The following is a 25,008-nucleotide window of genomic DNA, read 5'->3' on the forward strand; positions in this document are numbered from 1 at the left end:
AGAGCCACACCCACAGTACAAGATAGAGCCCAGGCTGGTTGAGAGGCCATGTGTCTGCTGCAGTGAGAAAGTACTGGACTAGTTGGGAGGTTCCAGACCTTAGTCACCAGCACTGAAGCATTATGGGAGCCTAGAGCACTTCCCTTCCCTGCACCGAGCCCTAATTCCCCACAGCGAATGTTTGCCCTGTGGGCCAGAAGAGAGGAGCTGAGAGGCCCTGCAGTGTAAGCAAAGCAGGGGCAGGCGTGAGGGGCAGGTGGGAAGGGCCAAGGCTAGGAGGGCCCCTCTTGGGCTTTCATCCCTTGTGTGGCTAAAACTGGAGGATGAGCTAAGTTGAAATATCCTCTGAGAGGGCCTGACACCGCAAGTGTGTTTGTAAAAAGGGCAGAGTTTGGCCCTGTACACACGCGGGCTGTGCAAGCTAATGGAGTGCCAGGGAGAGGGAGGCTGCTTAGATAAGGCCCTGGAGCAGCCCTGTGGACAGACGAGCCGCCTGGACCTTTCTGCAGCCCTGTCACATTTGCCCTTTGATATCCAAGGAGCAGAGGGCCAACTGCTTTCCAGGCTGTGAAGACAGAGGGGCAGAGTGTTACAGGGGAAGGAAAGCTGGTCTGGGAATGCGCAATCCACCAGGCTGCTTTCCAGCTGCAGGGCCTGGGGCGATTCCAGGTTTTGAGGTTTCCACAGTCCCACCAGTAAAATGGAAGTAAAAATTCCTGCTCTGCTTTCTTCTGGTTGAAGTACAAATGTCACTAGAGAACTGATATGAAAGCCACCCTAGGCTATGCACAAATGAAGGGCCCAGTGAGCTTTATCTAGCTGCAGGGGGAGCCTTCTCCTTGCCTGCACCAGCCCCACCACAGCCTGAGATCCCTCTTGGGGTACCGGGAAGCTCTCCTTTGCTTCTCTTACCAGAATCCCACATTCCCCAGGGAGCCAGAACCCCTTCTAGTACCCTAAAAAAATGAGGTGGGGCTGGCTTTTCAGGTCAGAGCCCTCTGAACAGGCTCAAAGTACAGGCAGAACCTCCTTTGTGAGGTGTAGCTAGATGAGTGGCTGTGTATAGGAGTTTAAACAAAGCCCCAGAGCCAACAGACCCAAATTTCAGCGAGGGTGTTCTGCCAGTCAGCATCGGCACAAATCAGAAGACCTCCATTCCTTGCCCACACCCTAGGCCCAGGAAATTACGGATAGACCTGTCTGGTTTTATTCACAGTTACAATTGCTTTGATCCTCTTGGAATTTTATAGGAAATTACCCTTCTTTCGTGAGCTAGGGCTTGGAATGTACTTCCACACTTGGTAAGGTTGCAAGGTGTAAAGAATTCCTTAAAGAATCAGAGATGGCTTCCTGTTATCAGTAATTTGTTTTCAAAGCCCAGTGAGGCTTTTTATTAACAGATGCAACACCCAGCCAGTGCCTTGGGTGTTTTGGACCCAGTTTTCGAACTAAAATGGAGGACAAGAGAATGCTAGGCATGAGATTCTTGTTGCCATGGGTGCAGTCAGGCCCCTTGAATGTCTGCTTCCATATTGGAAGCTCCTCATTCCACATGAGGAGCAGCCCAAATCAGTTCCCAAAAAGGGGGGGCAGCTTTGCCTCTGAGTTCTGAGCAATTGCAAAAATGAAGGTGTGTGTGGAGGCTTGATTCGCTAACTCAGAGCCCCCCTGGATGTTAGAACTGGAACAGAGATCCTCTTATGTTTAGTCTAGGATATTGGGGCTACAGAGGGAATGTGACTGCCACAACATCACTCAGAGGTCCATCACCAAACTCAGGTCTCCTGACCCTCAGGTCAGTGTCTCCTCTCCAGCAGGCTGCCCATTCAACTTTGCTAAGCCATGCCCATCACTGTCCCTGCCACCCAAGATGTTGGAGGGAAAGGCTATCACAGCTTCCCACAGTCCTCCCCTGTGGTGATTAGATAAAGGGCACTATGTTACCATGCTGGGGATTGTCTGGCTTGGAGACACCTTGGGACTCCCTCTGCACACTGATTTTGTGGGCCCTCAATTTGGAAACCACTTACATTTTGGCAACAGTTTTTGCCTTGGAACCTGTCAATGTGATGGAAAGCTTGAGGCCTCACTCTGTGACAGGGTTGGATGGAGAGAAAAGGGCATAGGTCTCATTTCTTTTCCTTGGAAAAGAAGGTAGTCCATTCATGCTGCTGTCACAAAATACTACAGACTGGGTGGCTTATAAACAATGGAAACTTATTTCTTATGGTTCTGGAGTCTGGGAAGTTCAAGACCAAGTCTCCAGCAGATGTCTGGTGAGAGCCTTCCAAGTTCATCGACTTTTTGCCGTGTCTTCACATGATAGAAGGGACAAGGAAGCTCCTCTTTTTTAAGGGCACTAATCCTGTTCGTGAAGGCTCCACCCTGATGATCTAATCATCTCCTAAGTGCTCCCCCATCTCAATACTATCACATTACGGATTAGGTTTCAGCATGAGTTGGGGGAAAGGGCGCAAACATTCAGTCTACAGAAAAAGGAATCCAGAGTTTCTGAGGTGGATTCTGTTAGGTGCTCACGGGAGGAATGAACTCTGGAGGGAATAACAATCTAAGCCGAAAAGAGACACAGAGGCAGCTTCTAGTACCTGATAAGAAGGCAGGTAGGGGAGGAAGAGGGGAGGAGAAAGAGGTGGGGGAGGGTGGGCACTGGCGTACCAGGAGACGTGGCACCCAGGAGGACTTGAGGAGTCAGGGTGGAGTCTGTGGCTTCCACTCCCATCATGTGAGAGATGGATGGGGTTAGGGGGATGATATGAAGCAGTCCCAGGGACAGGCACCTGATCTCTTGCCAGAGAGAGGAGCCTTTGCTTTGGCACGTACACAACAGAGCCTGGCCTGTTGGGGACAGAGACTGATGAGGCCATCTGCATCTTGGGCCCTGAAACTCAGAAAAGCCATCAGCTTTGCAAACATGGAAAAGGTAAAAAAAAAAAAAAAAAAAAAAGAGGGGCTGCAGGGCCATGTAGGGTATATCAAAGAAGTGTATGTTCTGTGCCGTTGTGGTTGGAGCTGCATATGTTCCGAGCTTCTTGTTGTGTTATTACAAAATAAGGTGTGTTCCTCCCCACCCCGCTGTGCTTTCCAGACTTCTCAACTACCTTGCTTTCACTCTCTCTCTCTCCCCTTCTCCAAAAGCATCTGACTTCCACTGCCCACCAAAAAAAAAAAAAAAAAAAAAAAAAAAAAAACAACAACAGCAAAAACACCTAAATTTCATAGCCTGGCATTTAAAGCTAAAGATTCACCAGATACACTTTGAATTTCCTGCCTCGATGCATTTGCTCATACTCATTCTCTGCTTTCTCAACACCTGATCTTCAGCAATTGAAGTCTTTTTCTAAGCTAAGCTCAGATGCTACCTCCCCTGGGAAGCCTTCTCTGATAGTCCTGGCCAAAGGACCCTTCTCTCTTATGATTGTTAGGGCAATTTATTTCTGCCTCTTTTGAGGCAGTGTTATATTCTGTCTTGCATTTTAACCAAAGAGGGGAATGCCATTGGCCTTCCCATTAAATGGTAAAGTCTTTGAAGGCTTATAAATATGTCTTATTCATTTTTATATCCCCAGCATTTAGCATAGTGCCCTCATGCATTTAGCATAGCAGGCATGTAATTCAAAATACATTTATAAAAACAAATAAATATATGTGCTGAGAACATGCAGAAAGTTTCTGTCCATGTGGAGCTCACAGTCTAGTGAGAAAAAGAGGACAGCAATAAGAATTAGTTTAAAATAAAGCTCAAAAAACAGCATTTGACCTATGAATGTGTGGGTTTGGGGATGGTGGCAAGGTAAAGAACACTCGGGTTGAAGAATTCGCCTAGGCGGAATACATGGCATGTCGGGGGAATGTAGTGTAAGAGCCTTGGGACCGGCATATGGGAAGCATGAAGGAAAATAGAAGATAAGGCCAGAGAGGGGATGTGGACACTGTATTGTAGAACATCTAGTGTGCCTTCCAAGGAATTTGGATTTTATTCTTGATGCTGTTGAATGAGGAACTATTGAACTTTTTTGAGGATGACTGTAACAAATACTTAATGAAGGAATGACTCAGCACTGTATTTTGGGTGGACATCATTCGTTGGCCAGGTCCATTTTAGGAAAATCTTATATTGGTTGCTGAGCACCACCCATTCTCTGAGGTCAGACTATCCCCTGGTCAAGCCACCTCTTTTGTGAGATGTTCCCTTTCAAAGGGGCCATCCTTGAAGAACACTTGGTTAGTTTGGAGAAGTCTGTTCTGCCCTCTGAAATAGTGCTTTCTGATCCATCCCATGGATCCCACATTCGGCTTGGGCTTTAGTACAGAAATTCTTCTCGTCAGGGTTCTCTAGAGAAACAGAACCAATAGGAGGTATAACAAAATTTATTATAAGGAATTGGCTCAGGCAATTATGGAAGCTGAGAAATCCCAAGATCTTCCATCTGTAAGCTGGAGACCCATGACAGCAGGTGGTGTAAATTCCAGTCCAAGTTTAAAGGCCTGGAAAGCAGGAGTATGGATAGTAGAAGTACCAGTCTGAGGGCAGAGAAGACTGATGTCTCAGCTCAACAGATGGGCAGAGACACCCAGTAACATCTACTAGCTCTCACAGAAAATGAAATTTTCTGAGCCTGGGACTAGCTTGGGCCCCCACCATGATTTCTTAAAAAAAATTTTTTTTAAAGCATGTATTCATTTTTGAGAGAGGCAGAACGTGAGTGGGGAGGCGCAGAGAGAGAAAGAGGGTGGGGGGGGGGAGACACAGGATCTGAAGCAGGCTCCAAGTTCCGAGCTGTCGGCACGGAGCCTGAGGCGGGGTTCAAACTCACTAGCCGTAAGATCATGACCTGAGCTGAAGTCGGACGCTTAACCAACTGAGCCACCTGGGCGCACCCTCCCTGCACCACAATTTCTTGACTTTTGTGGAGTCAGCGGTGAGGTGTGGAGAAGGGACAACAGGAAAAATAAGAGGTTGGAGTCAGTTGGTCCTAAAGAACCAGCTGAAATTACTTATTAGTTGTCTGACCTTGGCAAAATAACTAATTTTTCTGAGCCTTGGCTTCTTAACTGCAAAATGGGGATAATTATGCCTACTCCAAATAATTAGAGTGAAGGTATTACCTGGCTTGCTGCCTGACACGTAGGGCGTGCTCAGTAAATAGTACTTGTTTTATTCACATTTGTAGAGTTAAGTAGAGGATATTGTTCTGCATAAGAAGAAGGAAGCTGTGTTTGGAGTGAGCTGTTATGTGCCTTAATTTAGGGAGCTGTAAACTTTCCACCCAGATATTTTTAGAGGTCATCCCAAGGTCCTCCTCCTGAGTTCTTACCTGTCTCCCCAGCCTACCTTCCATTCTCTGAACTCTGCCCTCTTGCCAGCAGCTGTAGTCACATCTGATAAGCAGGCAGGGGCCCAACCCTGACTGAATGAGGATATTGTTGCAAAGACTGGGGAACCTCGAGCAGTCAGCCCTGCCCTGAGAAACAACGGAGAATTTGTGATTGGCCTTCAGCCTGTCCAGCTGTGTGTTTGAGGTGAGAGCCTAGGTTTCTGGGATTCCTAGAGCAATAGGAAAACTATTACAACATGCTAGACAGATACCCTGCTTTTCTGGAGCTGAGGTTAGCTTGTTCCCTTCAAAACCAAGAGACCCATAATTATGGATCTTTCTCAGAACTGGACTCCAAGTTGGCCCCAGGTTCAAAGGAGGAAGTAGACTGCTCCATGCCTTTGAGAATCGCTGTCAGGTAGGAGAGCAAAGTGACACACGTCTCTAATGCAAGCCAGTTTGAAGGAGACACAGCTCAGCGGATGCAGAGACAAGGCAGATACTAACTCTGTGTGTGTGTGTGAGAGAGAGAGACAGAGAGAGACAGAGAGAGACAGAGAGAGAGAGAGAAACCAGATGATGGGTGAGATTTAAAGAAGATAGGGAGCAGGAAGGCAGGCTGAGCAAAGGGGGGTGGGGGGGTGGGGAAGCAGCGTCAAGTTTTGGGAATCACTCGACCTAGGTAAGGAGACTGATGCCGTGCTAGGCATTCCCTCCCTTCCAACAAATTGTTGAGTGCCTAACGGGCCAGAAGCTGTTCTTTCCGGTCAATTGGGAAACAACGGTGAAGATTCAGATTAAGCCTTTCCGGAGGGTAGACTGGACTGGCTGGTGGCTCTAGAGGGCCGGGGCTTTTGTGGCCGGAGGCTGAGCGGTTCCGGCAGCCCCTTAGGTCCCCAGGAACACGTGGGTCTGTCCCCAGATCTTCGGTCCCGCTGCGCGCGCCGCCTGAGCCTCCCCACAGCCCCGCCTGGCTTCGAGCCCGCCCCTAGCCCGACCCACACGTGGGTTCCCGCACGTCCGCCCGGCTACCCCCCTGACGTCAGCCTCCCGGTTCCATTTAAGGCCCCTCCCGCGCCCAGCTCCGAGTACGGGAGCCGCTGCCGCCAAGTCCGGACTCAACACCGCGCGCCGCCGACGCCCGCCTGCTCGACGTGCACTCCCGGTACGGTCGGGCCCCGAGCGCACTGCGCGGGAGGGTCAGGAGAGCGAGCTGCCTCCGGCTCGCTAGCTCGGCGCTGTCCCCGAAGGGGTCTCTGCTCCCGGGGAGTCGGGGGGAGGCAGGATCCGCACGTGGACTCGGAGGTCACCGCACTCTGCTTTTGCTCTAAGTGGGCACCATGGCCTGTGGTCCGGCTGGGGAACCGAGGTGGCCGCAGCTATCCTGTGGCTGAAAGCCCAGGTGGATGCAGAAAGACCAGGAAATGACAGATCTAAAGGGTGGGGCATACCTCCGGGCTTAAAATAGGCAAACAACGCAGAACTGGAGGTCTGGTTTCCAGAGCCCACCCAGCCGAAAAACCCTCAGAAGTCGCGGGTGAGGGATAGAGGGAGGGGGTCGAAAGCCGCGGAGCGCTGCTTGCGTCGCTTTTTAACCATGGGACTCTTCAAGAGGTGGACTCCATGGGGCGGCTACTGCCTGCGGATTATAGGGCGCTCTTTGCGCAAATTACACTTATTAAGCAGCTGCTGATGTATCGGGTGCTACGCAAAGCACGGTGCATGCAAAGATGAAGCAGGAAGAGTCTCAGCCCTCCTGCCGATGGTCTTTTGAGAGCAGGCTATCTGGTACCGTCCCCTCCTCTTGAGAAATGGGGGAACCTAAAGCTGGGAGAGGGTTAGGGCATCTCTGAGGTCACAGAGTGGGTGGCAGAGTTGGGGGAGTAGACCCACTTTCTGCAGTGCTCGTCCCTCACCCGTGCCCCCACGTTGAAGGGAGCGCTGGATCCCAGGGTTTAGGTTCTGGTGAGGCCAGGTCTAGAAATAGCAGTGATTTACACGGAGAGATCTGATTCCACCTTAGTGACTCTGGGCTGCCTGCCTGGAAGTCCTCTCGGATATTTTTGCCCTTTGGGGTGGTGTCAAGACCAGACGTGGTGCTTCAGGATGCAACCTGTGATAATCTTTCCAGTGAATGCAGTGCAGGGTTGGATTAACAGGGCGAAGGCCCCCTCCCCGACACTGGGAATGGAGGATTCCACCAAGTATCTATTAACTTTAGGGCTCCAGGCCTCTGCAGCTATTTTTGCACTTCCTGTACTGACAAAATTTCCTCATATCGGGCCTCACGCCTTTGCAACATGGATCACGGCAGAAACCACACGAGGCGCCTCCCTCCCTGTTGGTTAACAGCTCCTTGGGTCTAGTATTCCGATTTAAAGTCTGGCTCTGCCCGCGGCCAGGGAGGCTGCCAGCTGGGGCACTAGTTAAGTCTAAAGTCCACCTCGGGGCTCTCTGCCTCGTGGCTCTCTCCCTTGTACCCTAAGAGCAGGACAGTTCCCAATTATTTCCGCTCTTGGGCGGGGCTTTCCAGACTGGCGCCTCTGCGCCAGCACCCAGCTCTCGAAAGCCGCGGTCTGTAGGCTCTACTCTTGTCCCCGCCCAGCGCTCGAAATGAGCATGCGCGCAAGTGTCGCGCCGGGCTGGGTGGGGGAGGGGCGGAAAACCCGAGGGTTCCCTGCCAACAGAGCTGTTGGTCTGATCTCCGCCCCATCTTCTGGGGCTGGAGGAAGGAGTGAGTGCGCATGAGCAGAGGTTTGTTGTTGTTGTTGTTGTTGTTGTTGTTGTTGTTGTTGTTGTTGTTTTTAACAGCCTACGGCGTTCCGGTGGTTCCAAGAGGCATTTACGGGAACCTTCCGCACATTTCTCTCCACATTTTTTGAGGGTTTGCAGGACTGGTGATTGGAGTACATTTGGGCAGGCAGTCACAGCGATTTTGTGTGAGGAAAGGCAGCCCCGCTTGGGGTTAATAAATCAAGATGAGTGAGTCCTCAGGAAGTTATACTTACACCCAAACGTCAATATTATTTTTCCACGCCAAGGTGAGATCCTTTACACCAAGATCCTAGCCAGACCAGACCCTGGCTTTAGGCCTTTCAGTATCCCTTTGGCCATCTTTAGGTTTGTTCCTTCCCTCTTTTTAATGGCAAGTGTCCCAAAAGGAAGTAAAATAAGCTCTTTTAGAACAGCTTTTGGTTAATGAGCGTTAATTTAAAGAGGATGCAGTGACAGTGTGTGTTTCCCCCCTATAGATTCCTTTTGCTTCTAAGTCCAATATGGCAACTCTCAAGGATCAACTGATTCAGAATCTTCTTAAGGAAGACCATACCCCCCAGAATAAGATTACAGTTGTTGGGGTTGGTGCTGTTGGCATGGCTTGTGCCATCAGTATCTTAATGAAGGTAAGTGAAAGCCCATCACTCTGAAAGCTAAGGATACCTTGACCCCAATGATCTCCCCACACCTCCAAGAATTGCATTATTACATTGTATATACAAATATTTAGGTTCATGCATTCATTTGAAGAACTTTATGTGGAACAAACTTTAGTAATGTGATGCTATACCAAAAGGGTATCTGTACTAAAAACATTAAAAGTTATAAGGCTGGTGACACAGTTCCTTAAATTCACTGTGCTGTATTAACATGCATGAATTGCCTACAAATGAAAACATAGTCTATATCTTTAAGTTAAACATGCCTTTATTTTAAAGTAATTTTTGAATTGAAAATGATACATACATTTGGTAAAATTAAAATCACATGAGAGTGCCTGGGTGGCCCAGTTGGTTGGGAGTTCCACTCTTGATCTCTGCTCAGGTTATGATCATGTGGTTGGTGAGTTCGAGCCCCACGTCAGGCAGGCTCTGCATTGATGGCATGGAGCCTGCTTGGGATTCTGTTTCTCTTTCTCTCTGCCCCTCACCTGCTTGTGCGCTCACTCTGTCTCTCTCAAAATAAAAAAAAAATTTTTAATTACTTAAATTTTAAGTCTTTCTCCCACAAAAATAAAGTCTTTCTCAAAATAAAAAAAAAAAATTTAATTACTTAATCTTAAGTCTTTCTCCCACAAAAATCCCCAGTGCCCCTCACCTTGAATAATAATTTTGGTACCAGTTATGGAGTTAAAATTTAGATAGCAAAAGATAATTTGAGAATGAATAAAGAATATGTTTTATAGTAGTTAAGCCTGGTTTATATAAAAAAAGAAATTGAGGCAGCTTACAATATTAAAATATTTTAAGTTTAGATTTGGAGTTACTAATAAGGGAGTGTAATGATGAATTCTGGGTTTTGAACAGGAAAGGATTGAAATAAGGAACTGAAGGCAGAAATGAGCTATGCAGAGGTTGTGTAACAACATAGGTTGCTTTTTATGTGTTCTTAGGAGGGGCCACATAGTATAAAGGTTTCCCCCACTATCTGAAAGGAGAGCATTCCTATGAAACCTTTCTGAAGCCTGGTGTAAAGCAAAGAAGCAATTACCATTAATTAATGTGGAAAAGTTTTGAACATTCCCAGACCCAAAAAATAACCTTAGGATTTTCTGATACCTTAGGACACATCTTGCTAATGCATGCACAAAATAGAGATAAGGTACAGATGCTCACAAAGTTCAAAGCTATGGCAGCTTGATGCTGAGATGCTGAGTAAAGTTCCTGAGGAACTTGGTTCATCAGGTGGAATCAAGGTGGTAACTAGGATGTATGCTGCCTCTGTAAGGGCTCACTGCAAAACAAACACTGAATGCTGTTTTTTGTTTTTTGTTTTTTTTGCCTTATTTCCTGAAGGCAGAAATCCTCTTTGGATTTATTTCAGTTAGGGAAAACAGGTACTAATGTTAGGTCTTTTATAAAAGGGAAATGGCATAATGCAAACTTCTGACAATCAGGGGATACCTGCACCAATTTTTACGGCTTTCCACTGGATCAGGAATTGATGCCATTTGTTTTTTCCACACCTATGCCCTCTAACTCAGGTGTGTATAAGGTTATTATATTACAGATGACTTGGGGGGGGGGTAGATCTGTTGCTCAGCTAGTATAACTTACTTGGTTATAACAGTTCACACCCCATATGTATTAAATCTGTTGCTGGTGCTCCTGGTCTGAGATGCACCTATAAACATTTACAGATTCAACTGAAAGGATATTTTTCACCAATATTATTTTGCAAATGCACAAATCTGTCTTCTTGGAACACTTAGTGTTGGTTAATATATGGAAAACATATAAAGGAATGATCCAGAATATGACTTTTTAATTTCCAAGTCTTAATACTGGTCAACATCACTTATGTAATGATTAATGGCCTAAAATTAATGTGTAAAATTGAGACACTAAACAGAGCAGTCTTACGTAATTGGCTGTTATTCCAACCATTGCCATCTAGTGTTCTGCTACCACACAGTCGAATGGTGGAGTGCTTGCAGAAGTTGCTCTAGTGAAGGGGCGCCTGGGTGGCTCAGTCAGTTAAGCATTCGACTTCAGCTCAGGGCATCTCACAGTTTGTGAGTTCGAGCCCCGTGTCAGGCTCTGGGCTGACAGCTCGGAGCCTGGAGCCTGCTTCGGATTCTGTGTCTCCTTCTGTCTCTGCCCCTTCCCAACTTGCGCTCCGTCTCTCAAAAAATAAATAAATGTAAAGAAAATAAATTAAAAAAAAAAGTTGCTCTCGTGAAGAGAGAGGATCGGTACTTTTTCCTACGCATGGGTCATCTGTGAGTCACTTTTTAAAGTTTATTTATTTATCTTGAGAGAGAAAGAGAGCATACACACATGCTAGTGGAGGGGGTGGGGGGAGCAGAGAGAATCTCAGGAACTGTGAGATCATGATCTGAGCCACAATCAAGAGTTGGATGCTGGACTGACTGAGCCACCCAGTCACCCCCGTGAGTCCGTTTTTAAATGGGGGCCTGCCTCTACTTTGAGGTATGTCCTGATACTAATAAAGTGGCAGAGCTCTCCTATGCTAGAAACATAGAAATTTTGCATCCCTTTCTAAAATTTGGAAGCAGCTCTTTTCTATTTGACTAAAAATTTTGTATCTTTTAGGACTTGGCAGATGAACTTGCTCTTGTTGATGTCATAGAAGACAAATTGAAGGGAGAGATGATGGATCTCCAGCATGGCAGCCTATTCCTTAGAACACCAAAAATTGTCTCTGGCAAAGGTTGATTTCAACAAGTTTTATATTGTGATCTATGCTAGATTTGATTTTTTTATCAGGCTTGAAATCCTTTTTCAAAGATTTATTTTTCGTATAGGAGCAAAGAGCCTTTGAGCCATTTTGCATTGGTAACCTGTTTATACCAAAGTTTCAATTTCTCGTAATGGAAACCCAATAGTCTATAATGTGGAAAGCATCTGAATTAGAGTGTAATTAGTAATGCTTCTCGGGTCCATATTTAACCACATTGCTTCAAATATTTAAATTTAATATACTTACTTCCTGTACTTCCTTTCAGACACTAAGACAAGGTTGAGAATAAGGTAAATGAGCCGGTTCAGACTTTTCACACTTACGAGCCCTAGTCAGGAAACCTGGCATGTGTACAAATAGTGTTTCTTTTGACACCTGAAAATCACTGACCACTTATCTATGAGCTGGGTTAACCATCCTGTGCCATAGGGTATCTAGAAGCAAGATCTTGATAAATCTATGAGCTGGGTTAACCATCCTGTGCCATAGGGTATCTAGAAGCAAGATCTTGATAAGTGTAAAGTTGCCTTTGCTTAAAAAAAAAAAAAAAAAAAAAAAAAAAGGTGCCTATCTCTGTGCTGATATGATCACAGTAATTAAGTAGAAATAGGGGTATGGAAGAGTCTGAGCATTGAGCTCAGGTGGCAAAAAATTGGGGGATAATGTCTCATTTGGTTCTTTCCAGCTCCTCCCAACTGTGGTTATATAAAGTCACAGTCTAAACCAGAATACAAGGAAGGCGTTGATGTACTCTTCCTCCATGTTAGGTGGCCACAGTGAAAAAACCAAAAGCTAAAGGAGTCATGGGTTGGGGGGGAGGGGTGGCATTGGTGTCATTTATCTGTACTTACCTATATGCGTGAAAGGAAGTAAGGGAGGTAACAAAACACTAATAAAATTGCCCATAAAAAGAAATGTATGGAAGAGATTAAGGCCTTAATCTGGTTTTTGTTTCCCCTTTGTCTAGACTATAATGTGACTGCAAACTCCAAGCTGGTTATCATCACAGCTGGGGCACGTCAGCAAGAGGGAGAGAGCCGTCTTAATTTGGTCCAGCGTAATGTGAACATCTTTAAGTTCATCATTCCTAATGTTGTAAAATACAGCCCAAACTGCAAGTTGCTTGTTGTTTCCAATCCAGGTGAGACCTTTAATTGCACAAATAGATGAGCTTGAGTAACACTGATGGCATATGTCATGTTCTGTATATACGTATTTATTTCTCGTATTTTTCATTTTCCTGTTGTACATGGATGTGATAAAATAGTTAAATGTAACATATTGAAGGGGTACAGTGCCCCTCAATGTAGTTAGAACTTAAAAATTAGTTATTTTCCCTAGAAGATCTTAGATAAGGGAAAAGGGTATGAATAAGGTGTTCTTGATGCACAATTTATTTTCATTATACTACACTTCTTGAATACTTAATGAATTTGCTATATTATACATACAGGTTTAAAAATATTGACAAAAATACTGATTGGTTATGATCAATATCAAGATTCCTACAGAGCCATGTATCTTGAGTAGCCAAACATCATCTAATGATTTACCTAGTATTTTTGCCTAAATGTTTTCTTCATAGTGGATATCTTGACCTATGTGGCTTGGAAGATAAGTGGCTTTCCCAAAAACCGTGTTATTGGAAGTGGTTGCAATCTGGATTCAGCCCGGTTCCGTTACCTAATGGGGGAAAGGCTGGGAGTTCACGCATTAAGCTGTCATGGGTGGGTCCTTGGAGAGCATGGAGACTCCAGTGGTAAGCATAACTTATTTTCAAAAAGATTGTGTAAGATATTGATAGAAGTTTTATTATTAAATCAGAGCTGAAATTAGATATCCATTCATTAGAGTAGAATGATTTCTAAAAATCTATTATTCAGATTTTAGCTATTTTATGTGACCTCTTATGGCATGGGGGATGGGGAGTGAAATTTCTTTTACTTAAGATGATAATTCTTAGGATGACCTCAGTCATTTACTATCACAACTGTCTATATGAGACTTGAACTGTGAGGCTGTGAAAAGGTTAACCAATCCAAATGGAGTGCATGGAAAAATTCTATCACAGTTGAATTCAGTTACTTATACCAAGAAAATTCCCCTTACGATCTCATACTATCTTTATATTTCAAATAGGATTAAACATCCCAATAGGTTAGGAAAACAGGTCAGAATATGGTGAAAATTCTTAGTTTCACATAATCTAATCAATGAAAATCTAAGAGTAAGGGCATTGGTAGTCTTTACCATCTACCAAAAGCAGGTAATCCTCCTCAGATAAGAAATGAGGATAAGAAAAATGGGTCAAAATAACTAGTCTTGTTACCAAAACCCAAGTTTGGCGGCCTGTTGCTCAAAAGGCCAGCACTCAAGAGCAGAGTTTTGACTGGAAAAAGAATATGAGCTTTATTCAGGAGGCGGGCCACGTGGGGAGAAGGCAGACTCTTGTCCAAAAGTCAACTCCAAAGTTTCTGCCAGGCCCAGAGATTTTTGAAGGTGTCTAATCAGTTAAGGGAATGCAGTGGTCTGTGACATTTCTTGATTACATGCAGATTTGATGATGCCAGTTACAGAGTTACCTCGGTGCTTGGACTTTGTGCAAGGTCTTAGTTCCTTGGTGCCTGGGGCTGGGGGTGCGGGGTTGTGCAAGAAGGTCTGGTTCCTTGGTACCCAGGGGTTGTGCAAGAGTACTCTGTTCTTTCTACAAAGGAGGGCAAGGTCTACAGATGTACAAAAGGAGGTCAGTAAAGTCATTTGTGTGACCTTAAAAAAGAAAAACATTTTGTTGAAAGATTGCTGGGCTAATCAGAAAGGTGAGGTGACCTCAAACAGACTTGCTGGCCTCTGTGGCCTGGGAAAGTTCTGGTCTTTTATTCTTCAAGGCCAGTGGTCTGCAAATCTTAAAGAAAGTAAATTAGTTCTGTTAAAGATCAAGGGTCTTAAGTCAGCAAGCAAGGAGTGAGTTAACTTGAAGCAGGGCTGGCTGGAGTGCTATTATAGTCTGCTGGATGATGTATGGAAATAAATGTATTCTGTGCTATTTCTTGTAGTGCCTGTATGGAGTGGAGTAAATGTTGCTGGTGTCTCCTTGAAGAATCTGCACCCTGACTTAGGCACTGATGCAGATAAGGAAAAGTGGAAAGAGGTTCACAAACAGGTGGTTGACAGGTAATAGATTCCATAGTTTGGCAATGTAGAAGATTAAAATTTATTATTTTTATTTTAAAGTTGGAAGTTTATTTATTTATTTTATTTTTTTAATTTTTTTTTTTCAACGTTTATTTATTTTTGGGACAGAGAGAGACAGAGCATGAACGGGGGAGGGGCAGAGAGAGAGGGAGACACAGAATCGGAAACAGGCTCCAGGCTCTGAGCCATCAGCCCAGAGCCTGACGCGGGGCTCGAACTCACGGACCGCGAGATCGTGACCTGGCTGAAGTCGGACGCTTAACCGACTGCGCCACCCAGGCGCCCCTTAAAGTTGGAAGTTTAATAGCATTTGAGTACTTCTTGTTAGAAAACTTTTTTCTAGGGATGTCTGACTGGTTTAGTCGGGTAGAGCATGTGACTTTTTTTTTTTTTAATGTTTATTTTTGAGAGAGAAACTGAGTGTGAGTGGGGGAGGGGCAGCGAGAGAGGGAGATACAGAATCTGAAGCAGGCTCCAGGCTCTGAGCTGTCAGCACAGAACCTGACATGGGGCTCAAACCCAGAAACCGTGAGATCATGACCTGAACCGAAGTTGGATGCTTAATCAATTGAGCCACTCAGGCGCCCCAAGAATTTTTTATTATTTTAAAAGTTTTAGTGAAGTAGTCTTTACACCCCATGTGGGGCTTGAACTCACGACCCCAAAATCTAGAGTCACATGCTCCACTGACTGAGCCAGCCAGGTGCCCCAGGAATAAGAATTTTTTTTTAACATTTATTTACTTTTGAGAGAGTGAGCAAGCACAAGTGGGGGACGGGCAGAGAGAGGGAGACAGAGATCCAAAGCAGGCTCAGCACGGTGAGCACAGAGCCCGATGCGGGACTCAAACCCACAAACCATGAGATTAAGACCTGAGCCGAAATTAATAGTCAGCCACTTAACCGACTGAGACACCCAGGCACCCCACCCCAGGAACAAGAACTTTTAAATCCAATTTCCTGTTATGGGCTTTATGAATAGAGACATTTGTTTATTCAAATGATTATAAAGTTTCCAGGAACGTCTAGATTTGTAATGGTACTAAAATGTAAATATTAACTCTTAGAAATTGTTGAAACAGGGAAGCTTTCATGCTTGGTGGCATTATTTAGTTATTATAAACCATGTGGTCATGTGTGGATCTCAGGTATATAGAATTGAATAATGAATCATGATTGGTTTAGGCAGGGCCCTCTTTGTATTCGCTTAATTAAATAAAACCTAAGAAATGTTGACAGTAGCTGTCAACTAAGTGTAGTGTTTGTTGGAATTAGAATTATTAGTATGTTGGTACTTGGAAATGAGTGAGTTCTGAGCTCCTTCTCCCACTCACCCTTCCACCCATCCCTTACTTGACATAATCTTGAGTCAAGCATACCATACATAATCTTGGATTTATATTCCAAAATTCAGTATTACATTGCAAGAATCATTTATTTTGTTGCATGTAGATACAGTTATTTTTGGCCATTATGTAACATTCCACTGTGTTGAATATTTCACTGTATGTACCACAGTTTATCCATTCCCCTGTTGGAGAATACTGGGCTTGTTGCCAGGCTTTTGCTATTACTAACCATACTGTTGTGAACATCCCTGTTCATAATATCCTGGTATACATGGCAATCATTACTCAGGTATATAATGCAACTCTGTGCCATTGTTTGCTGTAAAGCCTGTGTTCAGTGAAAGCGTTGTTGTTCTTTGTTTCTCTTACCCTACTTTTTCCTACCTTCCCTGCCCTTCTGTACCCTACAGTGCCTATGAGGTGATCAAACTGAAAGGCTACACTTCCTGGGCCATTGGACTGTCTGTGGCAGATTTGGCAGAAAGCATAATGAAGAATCTTAGGCGGGTGCATCCAATTTCCACCATGATTAAGGTAGGTCTGTGTAGTGATACATTGTATTTAAATGCCATTATTTTCTGGTTTTTAAAAAAGAGTCTTCTATGAAAGCAGATTAGTCATCAGTCCTTGATTTAAGTGAAATAAATTAATGCACTAACAACTTTCCTTTTTTGGAGAGACATGGTTGCACTTTAGGAATAATGTCTACTAGTGCTATGTTCACCACATCGATACGTGGTAACTTACTAATAATAAATTGGGGTAGGTGCACGACCATGAACGAAAAATTTTTTCTTTGAAGAAAAAAAGAAGTCCTACTCAAGTTAGAGTTACCAAGATGTTATCCATAAAAATGTGACAGTACTATGGATAACAGCAATAGTTTAGAGTTTCTTTTACAACAGGAATCTTGCCAGTATTTTGATGATTTGAACTGTTCATCACATCCTAACTGAAAATGTGGAAAGATTTTTCTACTTACCAAGTTGTATTAAATAAGCATACATGTTTGTAGAGCATGGAAGTCTTGGGAGACCCCAAAATGCAGACAAAACATAAAATATCTTTCATTTTGTCTTCAGGGTCTCTATGGAATAAAAGATGATGTCTTCCTTAGTGTTCCTTGCATCTTGGGACAGAATGGAATCTCAGACGTTGTGAAGGTGACCCTGACTCCTGAGGAAGAGGCCCGTTTGAAGAAGAGTGCAGATACACTCTGGGGGATCCAAAAAGAGCTGCAGTTTTAACGTTTTCTAATGTTGTACCACTTCACTGTCTAGACTACAACAGGATTTTTAGTTGGAGGTTGTGTATATTGTCCTTATTATCTGATCTCTTATTCAAGTAATAATATTAAAAATGGCCTAGGAAAAACATCAGTTTCCTAAGTTACAAATAGGAATGGTTCACAAAACCTTGCGGCTACATCCTGATGCTGGACGGTACCCATCTTGCGTCGTCCTAAGTTGGTTAACTTAAAATAGTTCCACCACCTCAGAGACACCACTGCCAATGTGGCATATGCTGCAGTTGCTATTCAAACCAGATGTGTATTTACTGTGTGTTGTATTACTTCTGGTTCCTTCACCCAACATGCCTAGACCAACTTTTTTTTTTTTTCTCCAGCCAATCACCTCCTGGGATCCAATGTATAAATTCAGTATTGCATGTATTGTGCATAACTGTTCTAAAGGATCTTACTTTGTGTCGTATATAAGCCAGAATACAGTGTACATTGCCATATAATGTAAAAAGAAAGATCTACGTATAAACAATGCAACCATCTAAGTGTCATACCAACCAACTAAAATATCAAATAAACTTTGAACAGTGACTTCTCTCTTACTATATTAAGATAAATAAAGCTGCGACTTACTCATTACATTATTGGGACCCATTAGGGTATTCATGGGCAACACTACAGTGGTATTTTTAAGTTGTGTTGTTTACTAATGATCAGACTTTAGTTTAACATGATTTAATATAATTAATAGATGACTAGATTGAGTAGGTTGTTTTGGTACCATTTCCATTATATTCAATCCTTTTACTATGCAAAGCCACAGGATATTAAGAGATAACTTGATAATAGGGCTAATCATAACTGGTACCCTACAAGTCATGTAGATGGCATTCTACACCTGAATGTAAAAATATCACTTACCAACAACATAGGCAGTGGTACTTTGTCACTATAGGGACACACAGATTTTTAAGAACTTTTGCTCTCTGGAGGCCGGTAACTTGATGGTACTTAACAGTTTTAAACCAAATAGTCTTGGTGGTTTGTCCACTCAAAAACTTTTAGATTTTCCTCAAAATAGATCTACAACTATGATCCTTACTCAGGCCCGAATACTTCCAGAGGTTAACTAGAACAACTTTATTGTCATCACTTCTCCAGGATCTTTCACTAAAGTTTCCTTCCTGAAAGCTAGTGAAGAGAAAGAATTATGCTTTTTTTTTCAGTGTGTCAAATGTAAAAGGAAAAGAATGAACTATGTAGTCTTAACAAGTACTATAATATGATTTGCTTTTTATATAGGCTTTAAAAAAAATAGACAAGCTACAATTTACACATCATAAAATTTACATTAAAAAAAATTTTTTTTAATGTTTATTTCTGAGAGCCAGAGCACGAGTGGGGGAGGGACAGAGAGAGCAGGAGATGCAGAATCCGAAGCAGGCTCCAGGGTCTGAGCTGTCAGCACAGAGCCTGACGCAGGGCTCTAACTCATGAACTATGAGATTGTGACCTGAGCCAAAGTCGGACACACAATTGACTGAGGCACCCAGGCGCCCCTAAAATTCACCTTTTGAAAGGGTGCAGGGGTGCCTGGGTGGTTCAGTCCGTTAAGCGTCCGACTTTGGCTCAGGTTATGATCTCAAGAGCCCTACATCAGGCTCTATGCTGACAGCCTGGAGCCTGCTTCAGATTCTGTGTCTCCCTCTCTCTGTGCTCCTCCCCTGCTTGTGCTCTGTCTCTCTCCCTCTCTCAAAAATAAATAAACATTATAAAAAAAAATTTTTTTTAAAGAGTGTATAATTCTGTGAATTCACATAGTTGTACAACCTTCACCACTACCTAATCTTAGAACTTTTTAATTACTACAAAAACAAACCTGTACTTATGCCTATAGCCTCTTGTAAACTTTGGGGCAACTTTAGTCTAAAAAAATTTACATTTATTCATTTCATATCTGATAGACTAAATTAGTCAATGCCAACATGGCTGAAAAGTCATGCTTAAAGATATATTAATCTAATCTTCCATGAATTTTTAGATTTAATCTTCTAAAGCTTCCTCCCTCTGTGGCACAAAAAGCGTTTCAGGATTACCTTGTATCTTCCTGTTCCAGGCAAGGAATGGGCCAATTCTGCAAAGTCTTGATTCTTTTAAATGTAATATGATCTCAGGGTGCCTGGGTGACTCGGTTGAGAATCCAACTACGACTCCATCATGACCTCACAGTTTGTGGGTTCAAGCCCCGCGTTGGGCTCTGTGCTGATAGCTCAGAGCCTGGAGCCTGCTTCAGATTCTCTGTCTCCCTCATCTCTGCCCCTCCCCAGCTCATTCTCTCTCTCTCTCAAAAATAAATAGACTTAAAATTTAAATGTAATATCTCATTTTAGTCTTAATAACCTTGGGGAAGTGGATTAAATATGTCTTAGTTCCATTTTACAGAAAATACCAGTTAGTGGGGAAGCAAATGGGATGTTCAGAACATAGTCTTCCTTCCTTCCTTCCTTCCTTCCTTCCTTCCTTCCTTCCTTCCTTCCTTATTATACATATATAATAATGTATATTATGTATACATAATGTTCACATATGCATATATATAGACAGAAAAATGCACATATGTTTTTCACTGAAGCCCATGTTGCCAAAGTATCAGGACTTCAAAGCCATGCTCTTTCAGAATTCTTTACTGCATTTATACTAGGGCAGCTGTTGGAATGTACAGATCTTGCCCCTCCTGTATTTTCATTGCCGCACAATCAAGCTGTACAATCAAGCAAAATGGCTAAGTTAGTTTGGACTGTAGCCACCCAGAGAGCCCACTCAGGCAGGGGACCTCAAGGGCCAGCCCTGCACTTTGGGTAGGTATGAATGAAGAACCTTTTTCTTCATCCAGATCAGGAGTTTGGTCACTACCTCCTTCTGCCACCAGATGATCATCCACGCCAGCAGTGTCTCCCTCTTAACCTCCTGGTAAATGAGGTGCAAGCGTGGGGAGTTTCTGTGCAAGGAAGCATACAAGCAAGTGGTAGTACAGGACCAACAGTGGCTACTGTTCCTGTCTACTACAGGGAACCTGTTTCTTGGAGCTGGTAGTTTGTGAAAAGTGCCATGAGAGAAACGGGAGAGATGTGAGGAGGTGGTCCTTGGTCACACATTGGTCAAGGAAAGCTAGAGGAAGTGCCATTTATGTTCCAAACCGAAAACGAGAAATCAACTTTGAGAAGGGCTAGGGAAGCACTTTTTTCTTTTTTTTTTAACTTTTTCTTAATGTTTATTTTTGAGAGAGAGAGAGAGAGCATGCAAGCAGGGGAGGGGCAGAGAGAGAGGGACACAGAATCTGAAGCAGGCTCCAGGCTCTGAGCTGTCAGCACACAGCCCGATTTGGGGCTCAAACTCATGAACCATGAGATCCTGACCTGAGCTGAAGTCAGACGCTTAACCAACGAGGCCACCCAGGCGCCCCAACAACTTTCTAAATATAGGGAACAGCAAAAAGTCCTGAGCCAAGAAAAAGCAGTCCAAAAACTGGTGGGGAGTGAGGAGAGAATGTCTTGAGATGAAGTTGGAGAGCTAGAAGGCCAAATCTTTTTTTTTTTTTTTTTTTTTTTTTTTTTTTAGGAGGCAAACCTTGAATGTCTTTTAGGTTATGGTAAAAATTGGTTATTTTAAATGTAATGGAAAGCCATGGAAGAGTTTTAAGCAGGGCGATTGATTGCATGGTCTGAAGTACATTAAAAACAAACCATAGGCTTTGAAACAGAAAGTGGAAAAGGATTTCAAATGCAAATACTCAACAGAAGATGACCAAGGAGGTTGGTTCCCCTTCTGTGCGTTATAAATTCATGGTATAAATTAAGAACACCCTTAGAAAATTACACATGGCTTTTCCTTTCCATTACTACTTTATGTATGTATGTATACATGTATTACTTTTTCTGAGAGAGAGAGAGAGAGAGAATGAGAATTAGAGAATCCAAGCAGGCTCATGGAGCCTGACTTGTGGCTCAAACTCACCAACAGTGAGATCATGACCTGAGCTGAAATTAAGAGTCAGATGCTCCACTGATTTAACCACCCAGGTGCCCCTCATTATTACTTTAATTCAAACTTTATTTCAGCCCTCTGTCCTGAAGTTTCGGAGCTCAATAATAATGTTTTGAATTCCTGCAAACAAATGTATGCACAAGGGCGTGATAAAGCACATCAAAAAATACTCGTCAAATTCAGGTTGGTCATTCCCAAGCCCAGCCTTAAATTCTTAGTCTTTGGGGGCTCAGGTCCTTTCAGCATGCCCTCTCAGAAAGAGGCAAGTTATCTGGAAGCAGTTTGGAAGCTATGTCATCAGGACGCGGTCTTAAGATGGCACCAACGTAAGAAAATGAGGTGCTCCCAAGAGGGCTTTTTCCCAGTGGGGCCTGAAGTCTCCAAAAACTCGACGCTAAACTCACTCCCAGGCCTAGGCTGGCTGAGGGAAAAGAAACGATACCCCGATATTCCTCTCTTTCACACTCTTAAATAAGAACGCCTAGAATTCTTCACAGGGAAGAGGGCTCAACCCCAGGCACCTGGAAAAGTCCCCCTCCCTCTCCCCACAGGCGGGGAGGAGAGTTAACAGCCTGCCTAGGTGCCTGCCCCTGGGGCAGCGGGGGGCGGAGCTTGCGTGCTGACGAAAGGGAATCGTGCGTGGGGGCGTTCGTGCGTGCGTTGGCCGTCCAGAGAGTAGCCGTTACAGGCCTCCGCACTTCAGCTGTCCTTGATGCTTTTCTTCTGATGTTATTTTTTTTGTTGTTTTTTTTAAATCTTCCTTAAAGGCGGTGTGTTGTGCTTTCTGGCTAAGTTGTGCCAGGCAAAGCATTTGTGAGTGTCTAGTACTGGGGTGAAAATGGTGGCTCGAGGGCAAGGAGAAATAAAAGCTTATTGGTTCCCCAAACCCTACTACTGATAGGTAGACTGGTCCTGGCTTTACCTCTCCACACCCTTGACCCTTGACCCTCCACCCTTGGTTCCAACTTTCTGCAAACCCAAAAGGTAGGTCCTTAGGTCTTCAGTGTAGTTATGACAGTGATCAATTTAGGGAGTTTGATTCCACTGAAATTTCATTATCCCTATCAGGTTCTCAACATGTCAACTGTCAAGGAGAAGCTTATTGAGAATCTAATTGGGGAAGAGAAGAGCTCCCAGAGTAAGATCACCATTGTCGGAACTGGTGCTGTGGGCATGGCCTGTGCTATTTGTATCTTATTGAAGGTAAGTAAGAAGTCTTGTAGGTGTTGATGAGTTCAGGGTTGTAGGGCTAATCTTTTGATAGCAAATATATATTCACTTATTTGATTTTGACATAATTTAAGAAACATTTATCTGGAGTTTACCATGTGATAAAGTACATGGTCTAGGCAGGCATTGCTAGACCACTTAAATTTATTCATAGGAGGCACATTGATTGCATTATTTCGTTAATATTCTGTTTAAATGATTCCATACCTTGCCTTCCTGGAAGAGTAATGGGTGAAAATCGTATTTCCCAGAAGCTTATATTTAAAAAGTTTTTTAAAATTGTAAGTATTACATGCTCATTATCAAAGTACCAATTTGATAAAATAACAATGGAAGTCCTTTAATTTTCCTTTCTGTTTACACATCATCTTTTCATGTGGCTGTTGGCAATTTGTATATCTTCTTCGGAGAAGTATTTATTCAAATTCTTTGCCCATTTTAAATCAGGGTATTTGTTGTTGACTTGTAGGAGTTCTTTTTCTATTCTAGGTATTAATCTCTTATCAATTATATTATTTTCCAGTGTTTTTTTTTTTTTCCATTCCATGGTTTTTTCACTCTGTTGATAGTGTTCTTTGATGCACATTTTTAAATTTTAATGTGGTTCAATTTATCTATTTTTACTTTTGTTGCAGGAGCTCTTGGTGTCATATCCAAAAATCATTGCCAAATCCAATGTCATGAATATTTTCACTTCTGTTTTCTCCTCAGAGTTTTACAGTTTTAGGTCTTACATTTATATCTTTGATCCATTTTAATTATGTATATGGTGTAAGGTATAGGTCCAACTTCATACTTTTGCATGTAAATATCCAATTATTCCAGTATGATTTATTGAAAAGACTCTCCTTTCTCACATTGAATGGTTTTTGGCATTCCTGTCAAAAATCATTTGACCATATATATGAGAGTTTATTTCTTTTTTTTAAAGTTTATTTATTTTGAGAGAGAGAGAGAGAGAGAGAGAGAGCATGCATGCCAGCAGGGGAGGGGCAGAGAAAGAGAGAATCCCAAGCAGGCTCTGTGCTGTCAGTGCAGATCCCAAAGTGGGGCGTGATCTCCAAAAACATGAGATCATGACCTGAGCAAGATCAAGAGTTGGGCATTTAACCAACTGAGCCACCCAAGCACCCCTGTGAGAGTTTATTTCTGGGTTCTCTATTCCATTGGTCTATATTTCTTTTTTTTTTTTTAATTTTTTTTCAATGTTTATTTATTTTTGAGACAGAGAGAGACAGAGCATGAACAGGGGAGGGGCAGAGACAGAGGGAGACACAGAATCTGAAACAGGCTGCAGGCTCTGAGCGGTCAGCACAGAGCCCGACGCGGGGCTCGAACTCACGGGCTGTGAGATCATGACCTGAGTCGAAGTCGGACGCTTAACCGACCAAGCCACCCAGGCGCCCCCATTGGTCTATATTTCTTTATGCCAATGCCACACTGTTTTGATGACTATAGCTTTGCAATAGGTTTTGAAGCATGAGACCTCCAGATTTATTCTTTTTCAAGATTGTTTTAGTCATTTAGAGCCCTTTAAGATTTTATATTAATTTTAGCATGGAGTTTTTTCTATTTCTTTTAAAAATGCCATTGGGATTTCATAAGGGTTTGCACTAAATCTGTAGATTACTTTGGGTATGTTGACATCTTCACAATATTAGGTCTTCCAACCTGTGATCATGCAGTGTCTTTCCATTTATTTGTGTCTTCTTTAATTTGTTTCAGCAACGTTTTGTAGTTTTCAGTGTACAAGTCTTTTGTTTCTCTAAATGTTTTAAAGATATTATTTCATCTTTATAACAACCTTGGGAGGTATGTACTGTTATCTCCATTTATAAACAAGAATACTGAAACATAGATATTAAGTAACTTGCCCATGGCCAAGTGGCTAGTAGGTGAAGGAGTTAGAATTCAAACCTTGGCAATCTGGACACAGATCCTGTGTTCTTAAAAGCTTTATGATCTTATGTAGACTTTTTTTTAAGCCGGCAGAGTGAAATGACAAAAAGCCAAGCCAGTTAAATTCCAGAACCCCAAGAAAGGCTTAGGAATCGGAAGTACCAGTTGTCTCACAAGGTGGAGGTGAGGGATGGGAAAAACATGGGAGAACTGGTTAAAAGTTTATATGATGAGAAGGAAAACCACCAGATTCTCTTCTGCACCTTTATCAACCAAGTAACTGCCTCTCACATCCCAGCAGGCAAGGGGGAGGAGTACATTCTTTGGAGTAATTGAATCAGGCATGTTCTACACTTAAGACATCAAGGACAGTAAAGACAGGCATCTTATACAAAGCAGTAGGATCAGGTAAAAATCTGTATATTGGACAGTGAGGCAAGAATCCCCCTTACTTCTACTGGGCTGCTGGAAAGAAGAATGTCAACAATAGAATACAGAAAAGAGATGAAATTAGAGGA

At 43.2% G+C, this 25,008-nt stretch overlaps 2 protein-coding genes across 6 annotated transcripts in view; both read left to right on the forward strand.

Annotated features, from left to right (window-relative positions):
• Positions 1-5,446: 5,446 nt before the first annotated feature.
• On the forward strand, positions 5,447-17,908 carry LDHA (lactate dehydrogenase A). 3 transcript variants are annotated; one of them, XM_045484713.1, is made up of 9 exons: positions 5,447-5,541; positions 6,402-6,501; positions 8,588-8,737; positions 11,387-11,504; positions 12,502-12,675; positions 13,120-13,293; positions 14,588-14,705; positions 16,485-16,608; positions 17,157-17,908. In XM_045484713.1, the coding sequence occupies exons 3-9, from the start codon at positions 8,612-8,614 to the stop codon at positions 17,319-17,321; spliced, it is 999 nt and encodes a 332-aa protein (XP_045340669.1). In that variant the 5' UTR covers positions 5,447-5,541; positions 6,402-6,501; positions 8,588-8,611; the 3' UTR covers positions 17,322-17,908. The 3 variants fall into 3 exon arrangements, with proteins under 3 accessions (XP_045340669.1, XP_045340668.1, XP_045340667.1); XM_045484712.1 differs by lacking the exon at positions 5,447-5,541 and adding an exon at positions 6,000-6,018; XM_045484711.1 differs by lacking the exon at positions 5,447-5,541 and having other exon boundaries at positions 6,428-8,377.
• A 4,110-nt stretch (positions 17,909-22,018) lies between these two features.
• LOC123601459 (L-lactate dehydrogenase C chain) overlaps positions 22,019-25,008 on the forward strand; it is a 56,230-nt gene continuing 53,240 nt past the window's right edge. The window contains exons 1-2 of one of the 3 annotated variants that reach the window (XR_006714116.1): positions 22,019-22,174; positions 22,430-22,564. Coding sequence is in view for 2 of the 3 variants with exons in the window: in XM_045484725.1 (XP_045340681.1) it covers positions 22,439-22,564 (126 nt within the window). In the remaining variant the exon portion in view is untranslated. The other 2 variants (XM_045484725.1, XM_045484726.1) reach the window with 2 other exon arrangements.

This window comes from Leopardus geoffroyi, chromosome D1 (genome assembly GCF_018350155.1).
Source record: "Leopardus geoffroyi isolate Oge1 chromosome D1, O.geoffroyi_Oge1_pat1.0, whole genome shotgun sequence".
NCBI classification, from domain to species: Eukaryota; Metazoa; Chordata; class Mammalia; order Carnivora; family Felidae; genus Leopardus; species Leopardus geoffroyi.

Coding starts and splice junctions, on each gene's coding strand:
- LDHA (XM_045484711.1), top strand. CDS start 8,315: ATGAGTGAGTCCTCAGGAAGTTATACTTACACCCAAACGTCAATATTA. Junction 8,378..8,587: donor TATTATTTTTCCACGCCAAG/GTGAGATCCTTT, acceptor TCCCCCCTATAG/ATTCCTTTTGCTTCTAAGTC. Junction 13,294..14,587: donor AGAGCATGGAGACTCCAGTG/GTAAGCATAACT, acceptor TATTTCTTGTAG/TGCCTGTATGGAGTGGAGTA.